Source organism: Gobio gobio (assembly GCF_949357685.1).
Source record: "Gobio gobio genome assembly, chromosome: 16".
Taxonomy (NCBI): domain Eukaryota; kingdom Metazoa; phylum Chordata; class Actinopteri; order Cypriniformes; family Gobionidae; genus Gobio; species Gobio gobio.
Genome location: NC_137109.1, coordinates 30778843 through 30791213, shown reverse-complemented (window position 1 = coordinate 30791213; position 12371 = coordinate 30778843). Strand labels below are relative to the sequence as shown.

The 12371-nt window shown below is 36.6% G+C and overlaps 4 protein-coding genes across 4 annotated transcripts; 2 read left to right on the top strand and 2 right to left on the bottom strand.

Moving 5' to 3' along the window:
* Positions 1-36: 36 nt before the first annotated feature.
* ndufa1 (NADH:ubiquinone oxidoreductase subunit A1) lies at positions 37-760 on the bottom strand. Its single transcript, XM_079839204.1, has 3 exons — positions 500-760; positions 236-325; positions 37-126 (listed from the first exon to the last, which is right to left on the bottom strand). The coding sequence occupies exons 1-3, from the start codon at positions 599-601 to the stop codon at positions 106-108; spliced, it is 213 nt and encodes a 70-aa protein (XP_079695330.1). The 5' UTR covers positions 602-760; the 3' UTR covers positions 37-105.
* Positions 761-2212: 1452 nt separating this feature from the next.
* On the top strand, positions 2213-6939 carry upf3b (UPF3B regulator of nonsense mediated mRNA decay). Its single transcript, XM_079839203.1, has 10 exons — positions 2213-2430; positions 2866-2972; positions 3065-3171; positions 3535-3633; positions 3990-4100; positions 4353-4396; positions 4534-4725; positions 5259-5419; positions 5544-5877; positions 5958-6939. Exons 1-10 carry the CDS (start codon positions 2317-2319, stop codon positions 6087-6089), a joined length of 1401 nt encoding a protein of 466 aa, XP_079695329.1. The 5' UTR covers positions 2213-2316; the 3' UTR covers positions 6090-6939.
* Positions 6940-8324: 1385 nt separating this feature from the next.
* On the top strand, positions 8325-9517 carry rpl39 (ribosomal protein L39). Its single transcript, XM_079838714.1, has 3 exons — positions 8325-8408; positions 8624-8727; positions 9314-9517. Exons 1-3 carry the CDS (start codon positions 8406-8408, stop codon positions 9360-9362), a joined length of 156 nt encoding a protein of 51 aa, XP_079694840.1. The 5' UTR covers positions 8325-8405; the 3' UTR covers positions 9363-9517.
* Positions 9518-9716: 199 nt separating this feature from the next.
* On the bottom strand, positions 9717-11719 carry sowahd (sosondowah ankyrin repeat domain family d). The gene is made up of 2 exons (XM_079838713.1): positions 11497-11719; positions 9717-11039 (listed from the first exon to the last, which is right to left on the bottom strand). The coding sequence occupies exon 2, from the start codon at positions 10925-10927 to the stop codon at positions 9863-9865; it is 1065 nt and encodes a 354-aa protein (XP_079694839.1). The 5' UTR covers positions 10928-11039; positions 11497-11719; the 3' UTR covers positions 9717-9862.
* Positions 11720-12371: the final 652 nt, after the last annotated feature.

Below are 12371 nucleotides of genomic sequence, written 5' to 3'. Positions count from 1 at the left end.
AATATGATAAAAAAAAGATGACCGCAAGCAAATTAATAATTTAGAGACAAAATTTTAATAGACAGCTGGACAAAATGTACATTTCAGTTTCATCTGGGTCGCTCTTCAGTTGATGTTTTCAAGTCCCTGTGAAAACAACCAACAAAGAAAAATATTACAACACCGGCTTAGGTGGGAAAATATTGTCAGTACTGATACATATTTACACTAGCTAATACAAGGTTTTAATTATAACCTTGGCTCGGTAATGTTCACCACTTCCAGACAGTCTCTTGTCTCTCTCCATCAAATACCAGTGATAGGGAACCCGTGCAATCCGCTTTTCCTAGTTGTTAAACAACAAATGGATTAAATGCTGCAGACATCACAAATACAAGGGCATACAGAAATATCTGACAAATGTCAAGTTAAAAAAAAACGTTCTAAGTATTGAAAGATTCCCTAAAGCGTATACTTAATGACTAGAGAGTGATAAAACATGTTCATCATTATCACTCACCTTTCCACCGTTTGTGAACTTCTGGATTTGAGCAGTTGCAACACCGGGAATGATCAGACAAACTGTCATAATAGCAAAACCGGGCAATATCTCATACCACATGATTGTGGTGATATATGAGTGTTAAAAACACAAAGAAATTGTTGAAGCGGCCGCGTTTTATTTAATGTTTTCCCCCCAAAAAAAACAAATCTTGCAAAATTGTCGTTTACATGGACCAAAATGTCTGACCTTATGACGGTCACATAAACAACTTCCGAGAAGTGTATAATTCACTTCCGCGTGTGTAAACCTTGCCTGTAATACTGCAGCGCCGCATTGTGGCTCTTGCTTTAAAAACAACTTAATTTACTACTTGGGTCATGCGTAGCTCAAAAAGACGTTTCTGATCATTTTAAACAATATAACATAAACTAAAGGGTTGGGAGAATCTCAGGAAAGTCTAGTCTAGTCTGTAAGAGCTACTTGAGTGAGAGAAAAACAAAAACAAACAAATAATAATATCTAAATATTAATGCAAATAAATAAAATAATAAGGCCTTGCTATTTCACAAAATATTAAATAAATAAACGATTTAACTTATTTTTGTTTGTACTGTAACTATATAGTTTTCTAATTCTTGCTATTGATATTGCACCGTACCTCTTTGTTTGACATGCCAGAAAATATGATGTTTCTGGTTGCAGTAAACAATGAACAATTTACATGTCTTGGTTAAACATGGATTGTAAAACTTTCATCTTAAATTAGTTCATGCTTACGTTAATTAGGTAACAACCAGGCCTTTCTAAAATTAAGTTCCAAAAAACTTTTACTTTTTATGTGGTAACATTTGTTTGTAATAAAGATGTAATTAAGAAACGTGTATATAGTATGAAATACCTCAACACAAGGAAACGAAACCAGGAGAGATGGCACCAATTACAGAGGCAAATTCTCCTATTAAAATTATCCATAACTGTTATCCGATAAATCATAAACTTGCTCAATTTAACAGTAGTATTTCACCCAATTGCTCTTTTTGCCTTCAGTATGAAGAGACTATTAATCACTTGTTTTGGGATTGTACTTACTGTAAAATCTTCTGGATTGATTTTTCAAATTTTGTTAAAAAATATTTATATCCAAACTTCTGTATAACCCCCAAAATTGTGTTTTTTGGTTATTCTTTGAAGTTAGACCCTTCTCATTGTAAATGTATTATTAATTTGTTGCTTTACTGTGCTAAATTGTACATTCATTAGTGTAAATTTTCACACACACAAAAAAAGATTTTGATATGTATTTAAACTTGTTAAGAAATTCTGATAATTCTATTGCATGTAAGACTATTTCATGGTGTACATCCTTTAAGCTAGCTTAATTTGCTTTATTGTTTGTAACCCTTATTGTTCTTTGTTCTTTGTAATTGTAATTGTTGTTCTCTTGCATATTAAAAAAAAAAGAAAAAAAAAGAGGCAAATTCTTTGAGGGACACACAGGGAAATTAAAAATGTGAAATAAATCCATCCTAAGTCATTAAATACCACTGAGAATTCAACAACTGCCCCATCAAAGGGATCCCCATGTCAAACCAAGTTTTAAAAAATATACACTTAGGCTTAGGCTATACAAAATATTAAAATTATTGTGAAAAGTTAACGCTCCTTGTCCTTTAAGCGACTCTTTGCGTCATAAGCCGTAGCCAATCAGAGGCGCCTGCTGGTGTTACGGAGAAACAACTGCGGAAAGTTGGGGGCACTAGATAGCAAACACGACTCATAACAACAAGAAACATAACGAAGTCAGACATCGGTGTAAAAGTTGGCAAGGGATCATGAAGGAGGACAAGGAAAACACGCGTCCCAGAGAAAAGAAATTGGAAATAAAATGTGATGAAAACGAAAAAGCTGAGAAGCCAAATAAAGAGAAGAAGGAGGCTATGACAAAGGTAGTTAGTTAGCAGGCTAGCTGGCTACATTCCTGCTACAAATAATCTACGAACAAAGCAGCTTGGCGCTTTCATTTGAAATACTATAAATTACTGTTTGTGGCTGTATTTGTATCAAAATATTTACACATTAGTCGCTGTTTGATATTTGACATGCCTGAACATACTTACAGTCTGGTTAGCAAATCCTCCTGTCAAAGTTTCCAGTCACTGCGGGGATTTGGCATTATAGTACAGAAGAATTATATAAAACTATTCATTGGCATATAAAGTAAAATAGACATGATTTTATTCCAACATGTTATGTTAACAACTCTTACTCTTCCACCCTTAACCACGCAGACTTTTGTGTCATATGGTTAATACAGTGTATAAAAAGATGCGTGTATAAAATGTATGTAAGTCATTCCAATATTGTTCCCCCAATTATTTTAGATTGTGATTCGACGTCTGCCTCCAAGTCTAACTAAAGAAGACTTAGAGGAACAACTGCAGCCTCTTCCAGAGCTGGATTACCTGGAGTTTTTCTCTAGTGATACTAGGTTTGTAGATGCTGCATTTCATAAAAGAAAGCAGAAAAGTGAAACAAATAAAATGTATTTTATGGCTTATCAAGGTGTTTGTTTATTTGCAGTCTTTTCCCTCATCTGTTTGCAAGAGCATATCTGAATTTCAAAAATCAAGATGACATAGTTCTCTTCAGAGACCGTTTTGATGGCTACGTCTTCATTGATACTCGAGGTTTGGCTCTTATGTCATTACTATTTCTAGCATTCACTGTTTACTCTGTAGGCAAGGCAACAGTTAGTTGACCAATGTGATGTAGACCTTTTTAAACATACAAACAGCACAAGAAAAACATTACAAACCAATATTATACCGCACAGAGACATCTGACCACGCAACATAAAATGACAATATCACTAAAAGTAACACTAATCAGTTGTTTTAGGAATCAAAGCTTTGCAATGTTGTACCGTAATTATTCTCTAGATTTCTAATAATTCATTATTATTACACATTTGTTATGCTTCAGACTGAGATGTTTTCTATACTGGTGAACTTCTCTTACAGTAAAACCTGTTTTTGTTTTGCATATCATAGGACAAGAATATCCAGCCATTGTTGAGTTTGCACCGTTCCAGAAAGTTGCTAAGAAAAGGAGCAAGAAGAAGGATGCCAAAAGTGGAACAATTGAAGATGGTAAAATATAGTTGTCCCTTTGTTTGTAATCATTGCAAACAATGGTTAACATGGGGAAAATGTTAGTCACCATAAAATCTAATTTGACAATTCTTATTATTTATGGTATATTGCAGTGCTTATTATAAATGATCTGTCCATCTGCATAATTTTTTATTAATGTGCCCTTGTAATATTCATTCAAACACATTAAAGTCCTTGTTTGTCATTAAGCCTTGTCTGTGAAACTGGGGGCAAATTTGTTTCTCATTCGAGAAGCCGCTTCAGTTGCATGTACATCACAATGGGGAGAAAAGATGATTTTCTGATTGTGTCGAATTTCCGATTCAAGCTGACTCATACCTTTTTCTTATTAGATGCTGATTACAAAAAGTTTTTGGAGTTCTACAATGGTGATGAGGAAAAATTTCCTTCCAATCCTGAGACTTTACTTGAGGAAATAGAGGCTAGGACAAAAGAACTCAGTGGTGAGTTTCAGCACAAAAGTATGGAAACTTGTTTCCGCCATGGAATAAAACAAATACAAAAGTTAATTGCGAGATATTACGCAATTTTATATAACTCAGAATTGTGAGTTTAAATCTCACAATTCTGATAAAAAAAGAAGTACACTCGCAATTGTGAGAAAAAAAGTAGCAATTACCTTTTGCATTGAAACAACTTGATATAGTTTTCACTCTTCATTTGAAATAATTTTTTACAAAATGTTCTTTCCCCAGCTAAAAAAACAACACCCCTCTTGGACTTCCTTAAGAATAAACAGGTAAAGTGAGGGTGTAATATTTACTGATGTAATTGCATACTTCATTAGCCTGTCACCAGTTAATTTGGTTTCCATACATATAATATGCCATACTGTATGTGTAGTGTGTTTATGTACTCTCATCCTGTCTTTCCCAGAGAATTAGAGAAGAGAGGAAAGAAGAGAGGAGACGGAGAGAGCTAGAACGCAAACGCTTGCGAGATGAAGAACGGCGTAAGTGGAGAGAGGAGGACAGAAGAAAAAGAAAAGAGACTGAGAAATTGAAAAAAGGAGAAAAGGCATCTGATAAGGATAAGGACCAACCTAAAGATGAACAGCCAAAAATCAAGGTTTGTAATTATGAAAATATTAACTTCCTTGTTTCATTATTATAGTTTCATTATTAAAAGAACACAACTTTATGTATGTATATGCACAAAAGTGTGGGGTCAGTTAGAAAAATTAAACAGTAATAACAGTAAAACGGAGTTAAAACAGTAATATTGTGAAATATTATTACAATTTAAAATAGCTGTTTCTATTTAAGCATATAGAATAAAATGTAATTTATTCCTGTAATGGCAAAGCTGAATTTTCAGCACAATGTCACACGATCCTTCAGAAATCATTCTAATATCCTGATTCAATTCTCAAGAAACATTTCTTATTTTTATCAATATTGAAAACAGCTGTGCTGCTTGATATTTTTGTGGAAACCGTGATGAATTTTGATATCTTTTGTAAGATTTGTAAGGTCTTCACTGTCACTTTTAACCAATTTAATGCATCCTTGCTGAATAAAAGTATTCATTTCCTTCTAAAAAAGTTTTGCTGACCTCAACTTTTGAACAGTAATGTAAACACCTGTTGTTTTGTCTTTCAGCTCTTAAGAAAACCAGAGAAAGCAGACAATGGTGATACTGAGAAGCCAAAAGACAAGCCTAAGAAACAAGACAGAGAGAAACAGAAGGAAGATCGACCTCCTGGAGGAGGAGAGATGAAGAAGCGACAGAATGGTGAACACAGAGAGGAGAAGGGGGGCAAGTAAGTTTGGTTACACTCGACACTAGCGCTAGATGAAAAACATTCCCAGCCTTACTCGACCCATCTTTGGCATTCCAAGTCTTCCCCTTTCATTATCACAATCTCAATCTGCTTTGTCATGCAGATCAGAGGATAGTGGCCATAAAGATTACAGAGATCGTGATGGAGACCGAGAAAGAGACCGGGACAGAGACAGAGACCGAGACCGAGAGCGAAGACAGAAAGAAAAAGAACGTATCAGAAGGCAGGATGAGGAACGGAGGAGGAGAAGGGACCGTCAGGATGGAGAAAACACCTATAAAAAGAGAGAGGACGAAGGGAAGAGGGACAAGGAGCGTGTTTGGGAGAAAAGAAAGAATGAAAATACTGGAGAGTCCTCAGTTAATGCTCATCCTGAAAAGCCATCGAAGGACAACAGAAGAGAAGACAGTTCCAGAAAGGACCGTCTGAGAAATAAGGTACTTGCTCTTTTTTATGATACTTCATCACTGATTTAATTTACATATGGCTAAAAATTCATTTTACATTTCTGCCTTAGGATCGGCCTGCTATTCAGTTGTACCAGCCTGGGGCAAGGAACCGTACCCGGGGAGGAGGAACAGGAGGAGAGGCAGCGGACAGGAGGGCTGAGCGGGAGTCCAAGAGTACTCAAGAGAAAGTGGCTGAGTGAGGAAGCAGCTCTGCTAGCATGAAATGATGTCTCAAGAGAAAAGGGGCTGTGTTCTAATCAGGACAAACACCTTAAAAACATGGTGCTGCCAGCAAAAGAAATCCCCACACATTAAAAAAAAACAACTAAAAAACTCGTCACTGACACGAGAGCACATACCTGTTGCCCTCCAGTGCCTGAATGAGCCCCTAAAGTTCCTGTTCATGAGCAAGGCAAGTCCTAACCGACGGTTAGATTTGAGAAACGGGGCAAAACCACGAGAGAAGCCAAAGTGATCGGACCATGATAACTCAAAGTGGCCTTACTTTTGGTACACAGCCAAACTTGTTTTACTTCAACTGCTTTTCGGTTTCATAGTTTATAAAAGGTCTGATCTGGCTTGCTCAATATTTTTCGCTGTTCCGCTTTAGAAAGATCTTTCGCGCCTTACCTGAACCCTTCTATCTGGTATCGTACAGTGCATTTCACTTCAGACAATCAGTAATGAATTTGTGTTCTTGGAGCATGGATTGTAGCCTGCAGCCATTTCTGTTCTGATTAGGGATTGGTCAGGTGGGAAAAGAGCCATGCTTTATGATGCTGATGCCTTGATCACTGTTAGTTATTATCTGCAAGTCGACTAAATTATATGCAAAAACAGATGTGGCCTTTTATAGTTTTGGAATTGAAGCATATCCTACCACTCAGAAAAATGCATCCTCTGGTTAGCCTGGTTTGGAAACTGTCACATGTGCTCTCATCCAAATGTATGTTCCATTGTAACTCAAAACACAGCTTGTTTTCCTTTTATAGTTGCAGCTTTGTCAAAATGTGAAGAGAAAAGACAATAAATGAACCAACCTATGTGTTACTTCAAGTGTTTTGTTTGATTTATTATATTTCTTTGGTCATTTTTTTATTTTTATTCCACGAAATAGGTGCCTTTTTTTTGTTGAAAAGTAAATTTCTATAAGATTTTAAACATTCTATCAGACAGATATCTTCAAGTGTTAATTGCAATTACCTCTCACACTAAATGTGTAATTTAATATTTAGATATATAGAAATATAGCTAATACTTTAACCTGCCGTGTGCCACTCTCCACGTATGAGGACATATTTTAGGGAATTTCTCTGACACCATACATGTCACAGTTTTAAGTCTAGATGTCCTGTAAAGAGCACATTCAGGCCTTTTCAGAGATACCATTTATTTTGAGGTTTCACCATGACAACAACTTCTTGGTCTTTAAAATGACTGAATGATCAAATGTAGCACTTATGGAAATATGATAATATTTAGTAATTTACCATTTAAATCTGACTCTTTCGGTTTTTTGTTATAAATCAACATCTCAGGAAAATGTTATGGGTTATTTAAATCAAAATACGATATTCTGTTATGAAACAGGGCATTGATTTCATAAATGTCCACTGTAGAGGACACCGGGACTTAAATCATGTTTATCAGGCATTTTAGGAGACAAGTGAATAGGGAAATAATCTATTCTACATATCAATATTCCTATAAAATATTAGATATTATTATGAAAATGTTGCCAACTATTACTGTACTAATAATAATACTGTACTATTATTACACTTCTATTTTTCATTACATGTTGCTCCAAGAACACATTAATATGCAAATTACTGACAGTGTATAGATTCATTACATTGAATGGGAAAAGCCATTTATGGCCATTTTACCCACATATTGCTTAAAGTAAAATGGTTTATCAATTAACTCCGTTCAACAATGTAATGACATGAAAAAAATACTTTTCCCCCTGGGTCTTAGGAGGTTAAAGTTGAAACACCCTGTGCTTGATGTAATTTTTTGAGAAATAATTTAATGCTGATTTTGCTGATTTTTATATATTAAGTTTCAGTTATTTGTTTACTGTACAAAATCACAGTAGCAATGTTGACAGAAGCCTAATACAATACAACAAATTGATAAAAAAAGAGAACATACACTTTTGAGATGAACAGTGATCTATGTTTGTATTGAAGTATAAAAGAAACTTTGGTGTCAGTTTTTCCATTGTTTATGTCATCGTTTGTTTGCACATATATTCATGAGGGAGGGACATAAAATGCATCTTTTTCGTGGAATGACCCTGAGGTTTTAAGGTTTTAAAAAGACCCCTCTTTGGAAAACAGCATACAGTTGCTGAAATATCAGCATTACGCAGTTGCTCCGTGGAGCCACTGGTCGTCGCTGTGATGTAAAGGAGTAGGTCTGTTCGTGACTCGGATATACAGCGCTTGCGTTTCCCATGGTTCCTTCTCTTCGACTACCGCCATAGTGGTGAACGGATTGCGATCCACGAAATGGTAAGCGAGAATCATAAAACATCGTCCAACAAGTAACTCTTTTTCTGCCCATCTCTTCTGTTTTGTATATAAGTTGAAGTCCTTAGTTGGTGGAATGTAATATTGAACATATAATTGTTTGATGAGTAATGAAACATCTCATTGAAGATGAGTCGCAAGATGGCTAACTTCAGCCATTGCAGATTGTATGACTGTGCTTCACATTTGTATTCCAGGCGTCACACAAGACCTTCAGAATCAAACGCTTCCTCGCCAAGAAGCAGAAGCAGAACAGGCCAATCCCACAGTGGATTAGGATGAAAACTGGCAACAAGATCCGGTAAAGTGACATGGTTGTGCAGTAGTGGTTATATGCCGCTGTATTGAACTGCTAAACTACACTCGCGACTAGTCCAAGTAGTCCCTGTTTTCTTCTGTAGTTTATAGTAGCCAAACGAAAGCAGGACGCAATTACAGTGCTAAATTTTGTGGGAGTACTGCCATTATCCTGCTGAGAGCATCATCTGCGGTAGAGTCATGAGTACTGTCATCTCCCATATGACACGAATGCTCTGTTGTGGATACATATTTCATAGGATTATAAGTTGTTAAAGCTAAATGTCCCCATTAGACATGTAAATGCGCATTTAAGCAACTTTTGCTTGTTTGTTATCAGTACTTTTGTTGCTTCTATGTTGTCAATGCGTTTAAGTAATACAATTAGTGACTTAATTTAAACCTGCATTTGATTTGGTTAGCTTCCCACTCTTAAAATTGTAAACCCTCCTATTCATGGTTTTCTTAGCCATGCAATTGTTGGTTTTTAGAGCAGTGCATGTTACAAGAAAAACCTTGATTCTAATGTAATTCCATTTTAAATGGTTGGTTTTCTGTGTGATGCTTAATATTTGCAAATCTCTTTGCAGATACAACTCCAAGAGGAGACACTGGAGAAGGACCAAGCTGGGCTTGTAAACACAAGATTTACTTCAGCATCCCCCTCCATCTGTTCTTTGCCAGGACCACCAACTCCTCTAGCTGGAGGGAAGCCATGCTATCTGGAACAGCAGACTCTCTTTTGTACAGATATTCTGGTTATGTCCTTGCTAAATAAAAGATTTGTCATCGAACCAGAATTATGTGGGTCTTTCTGTTTTGTGTAAACTTCAACTTTGGCATTTAGTATATTCCTGTGGGAAAGTTGTCCTGCACAAGAATTAGGTTTTGTACCAATACACACTTAAATAATCTTTCTCTGAGCTTGTAGGCTCATACTTGGGATAAACAGGTTTTGTTTGTTTAAAAAAAAAAATGTTGCCAGAATTTGTTCCTTGCAATTTGGTTTATTAATGTTACAGTTCATAACACACAGCACTGTTATCAGGTTAAGTAGTTGCTATATTACCATGCAAATCTTGTTCCGATTAAACATTTCAAGTGTATAACTGTATTGTCCTACTTTTGGTCTTAAAGCATCACATCTTTTCAAGCAGACCAACATTGTACAACAGCCTCCTAAATGATGTGAATCGCTGTCGTGTAATTCCTCCTGAGCCGTCCACCTCGTCTCTATTTGCTTGAGTATGTACTTCATCTGCTTGTGCTTGACCTGCACTGTTATTCATATTCAAATGCCCTATGGAGTATTCATCATCCCAGGCTCCCAGAAGCTCCTTCATTTCTCTTGGTGCGTTGTTTTTAAGATACTGCCATGCTCTTTTCCCACTGTAGTCCATGATGTCTAGGTTGGCACTGAATGCGCCAACCAAAATCTTCACCACCATGTACTGGTCATGCATGGCAGCCAAATGGAGAGGTGTCAGACCTCCACTGCCTCTCAAATTCACATTCACTGACAGCCTCTCTTTTTCAGCATGCCTGAGAAGCTTGATCAGTGTCTCATCCTTTCCATTTTTGGCCAACCAGTGGAGAGCCGTAAAACCACTTATGAAGTCTTTTCTGCTCAATAAACTGGGATCTTCAGCGAGAAATTCCACCATAGTGTCATAATGCCCATCCACAACAGAGAGCATCCACGCGTGCTCCATCGGATCCAACGCCCAGAGCGCGCTGCTGTTCACCGTGTCGCCGTTCGTTTCCTCCTCCTCTTCTTTTGACGATTTGTGTTTGGATGATAAAATACTTGACAATCCAGATTTGTTATTCAGAAACAGCTCTTTTAAATACTTCTTACGCATAGCGGGAGTGAGGGAGCCCTTGTCCGAAGCGTCAACGGAGAGTCTGCGGGAGGCGCTGCTGCCCGGTTCGCAGACATCCAGCTGTTTTTGGAGTCTGGATCTGCGCGAGGAGGCGCTGAGCGCAGGAGACACGGGTCGAGCACCATGTCTTGAGAATCTCTCTTCAAGATTTGAGCGGAACTGGCTTGTTATCCTGTTTGTAGGGCAATCTGAATTACTTCCATTATTGCCTGGGGCTTTACAGTCTGAATCTGGTTCTTCTGAGGGCAGTGCTGCTTCTCCCACAGGGGTATTTAAATGTTCCTCAGACCTGATGAGCCCACTGCTGCTCCCCTCATACATATTGTCAGGTCCCCGGGAAGTTATTTAGATAAGATCCAAATTGAAGAGGCTTACATAACCAGAAAAAACCATCTTCCTTGTATTCACTCCTCTAGGCTATAAATGTTCAAATCTGGGTGGGGAAAAGGAGTATAACATGCGTAAATAGAATAAGATGACTCACTATCTAAATAAGTTTAATAATTGTTATTTAAAAGGAAAACAACACTGGCTATTTAAGCAACATTAATGTTTTTGTTTTCTCTCGGGGGAAAAACGAGCACTTCTTCCTCATTTCATTTGTGTTCCTCTTTTTACGTTTGCTTTTAAAACAAAGCATTCACATTAATGACTATTTTACATATAGGCCTATACAATATCATATTATTCAATCTTTGAATCTATAAGCTCATAGTTTAGTTTATACGTTTAATAAATTCAATGGTCGATTAAAGTCGGAAAAATAAAATTACATCGATTATTATCGTTTCTCCTCATAATGCTTTACGAGTATTCGCTATTAGTTTTATTGATAAGTTTAAGTGAATCTAACCTGTATCTCAGGTAACTCATCAGAGATTCCGACTCACCTGTTGTCCGCACACAGCTTTTCAAAGTAGACTATTGTTCTCTCGTCCCTCTGAATAAAGCTGCTATGCACGGTTCAACCAAGTAGGTTTATTGGGCTTCACAAACATTTGAACGCTTAGTTAAACGACAAAATGTCCTTTCTACGAGTCAGAAAATGAGTTCTGTGAGCTAACCGAAACTACTCTCAGTGGCCATTTCCGACGTACAAACCCTCCCCTTCATAAAGTCTAAAGTTCAAATACCACTGTCTAAATCAACACTTGTCTTCAAACCCACGACACTTGTGACCATTCAGCTGACCGATTGAACCGAGACGGAAGTTAATTCAATAATGATTTAAAATAAAATAAAATACAAATAATTTCAAATCTATTTTATAGGCCAGGCTACTTTATAAAATGTTACGTTATAGTTTTCAAATAAATCACATTCAATCAACAACATTACCATCATAATATTCATAAAAATTAATATGAAACATTTAGAATATACGTCATAACACGATGCAATGACATAATATAACGAAAGTAAAATGGGTTTAAATGGGTTTCGGAAATTTTTACTATGACTTAGCTACTATTAAACGGTTAGACCTACGTTCCACATTTGCATTCAAATCTTTACTTCTTTTAAAAATCGAATAATTAAGATATAATCTGTGAAAAGTGCCATTCAGCATCCTTTACTATAGTTATTAGACCTGTGGAAACATGCGTTGTAGCTGTTGAGCTGAAGATGAAGAAGACTGTACCATTTAATGAAATATGGGGGTCGTGTTGTGGCACTATGTATTTATTATTATGAGTTTTCTGAACGCTGTACGCATCAAACTACGTGTATGTTGCATATGGGCTAATTCCTAAATTATCACAAT

Excerpts from the sequence above, each read along its gene's own strand:
- upf3b (XM_079839203.1), top strand. The coding sequence starts at position 2,317 with ATGAAGGAGGACAAGGAAAACACGCGTCCCAGAGAAAAGAAATTGGAA. Across the intron at positions 3,634-3,989 it reads AAGTGGAACAATTGAAGATG|ATGCTGATTACAAAAAGTTT; the intron begins GTAAAATATAGT and ends TTTTCTTATTAG. Across the intron at positions 5,420-5,543 it reads AGAGAGGAGAAGGGGGGCAA|ATCAGAGGATAGTGGCCATA; the intron begins GTAAGTTTGGTT and ends TTTGTCATGCAG.
- ndufa1 (XM_079839204.1), bottom strand. The coding sequence starts at position 601 with ATGTGGTATGAGATATTGCCCGGTTTTGCTATTATGACAGTTTGTCTG. Across the intron at positions 326-499 it reads AGTTCACAAACGGTGGAAAG|GAAAAGCGGATTGCACGGGT; the intron begins GTGAGTGATAAT and ends TTTAACAACTAG. Across the intron at positions 127-235 it reads GTGAACATTACCGAGCCAAG|GGACTTGAAAACATCAACTG; the intron begins GTTATAATTAAA and ends TTGTTTTCACAG.
- sowahd (XM_079838713.1), bottom strand. The coding sequence starts at position 10,927 with ATGTATGAGGGGAGCAGCAGTGGGCTCATCAGGTCTGAGGAACATTTA.
- rpl39 (XM_079838714.1), top strand. Across the intron at positions 8,728-9,313 it reads AAAACTGGCAACAAGATCCG|ATACAACTCCAAGAGGAGAC; the intron begins GTAAAGTGACAT and ends ATCTCTTTGCAG.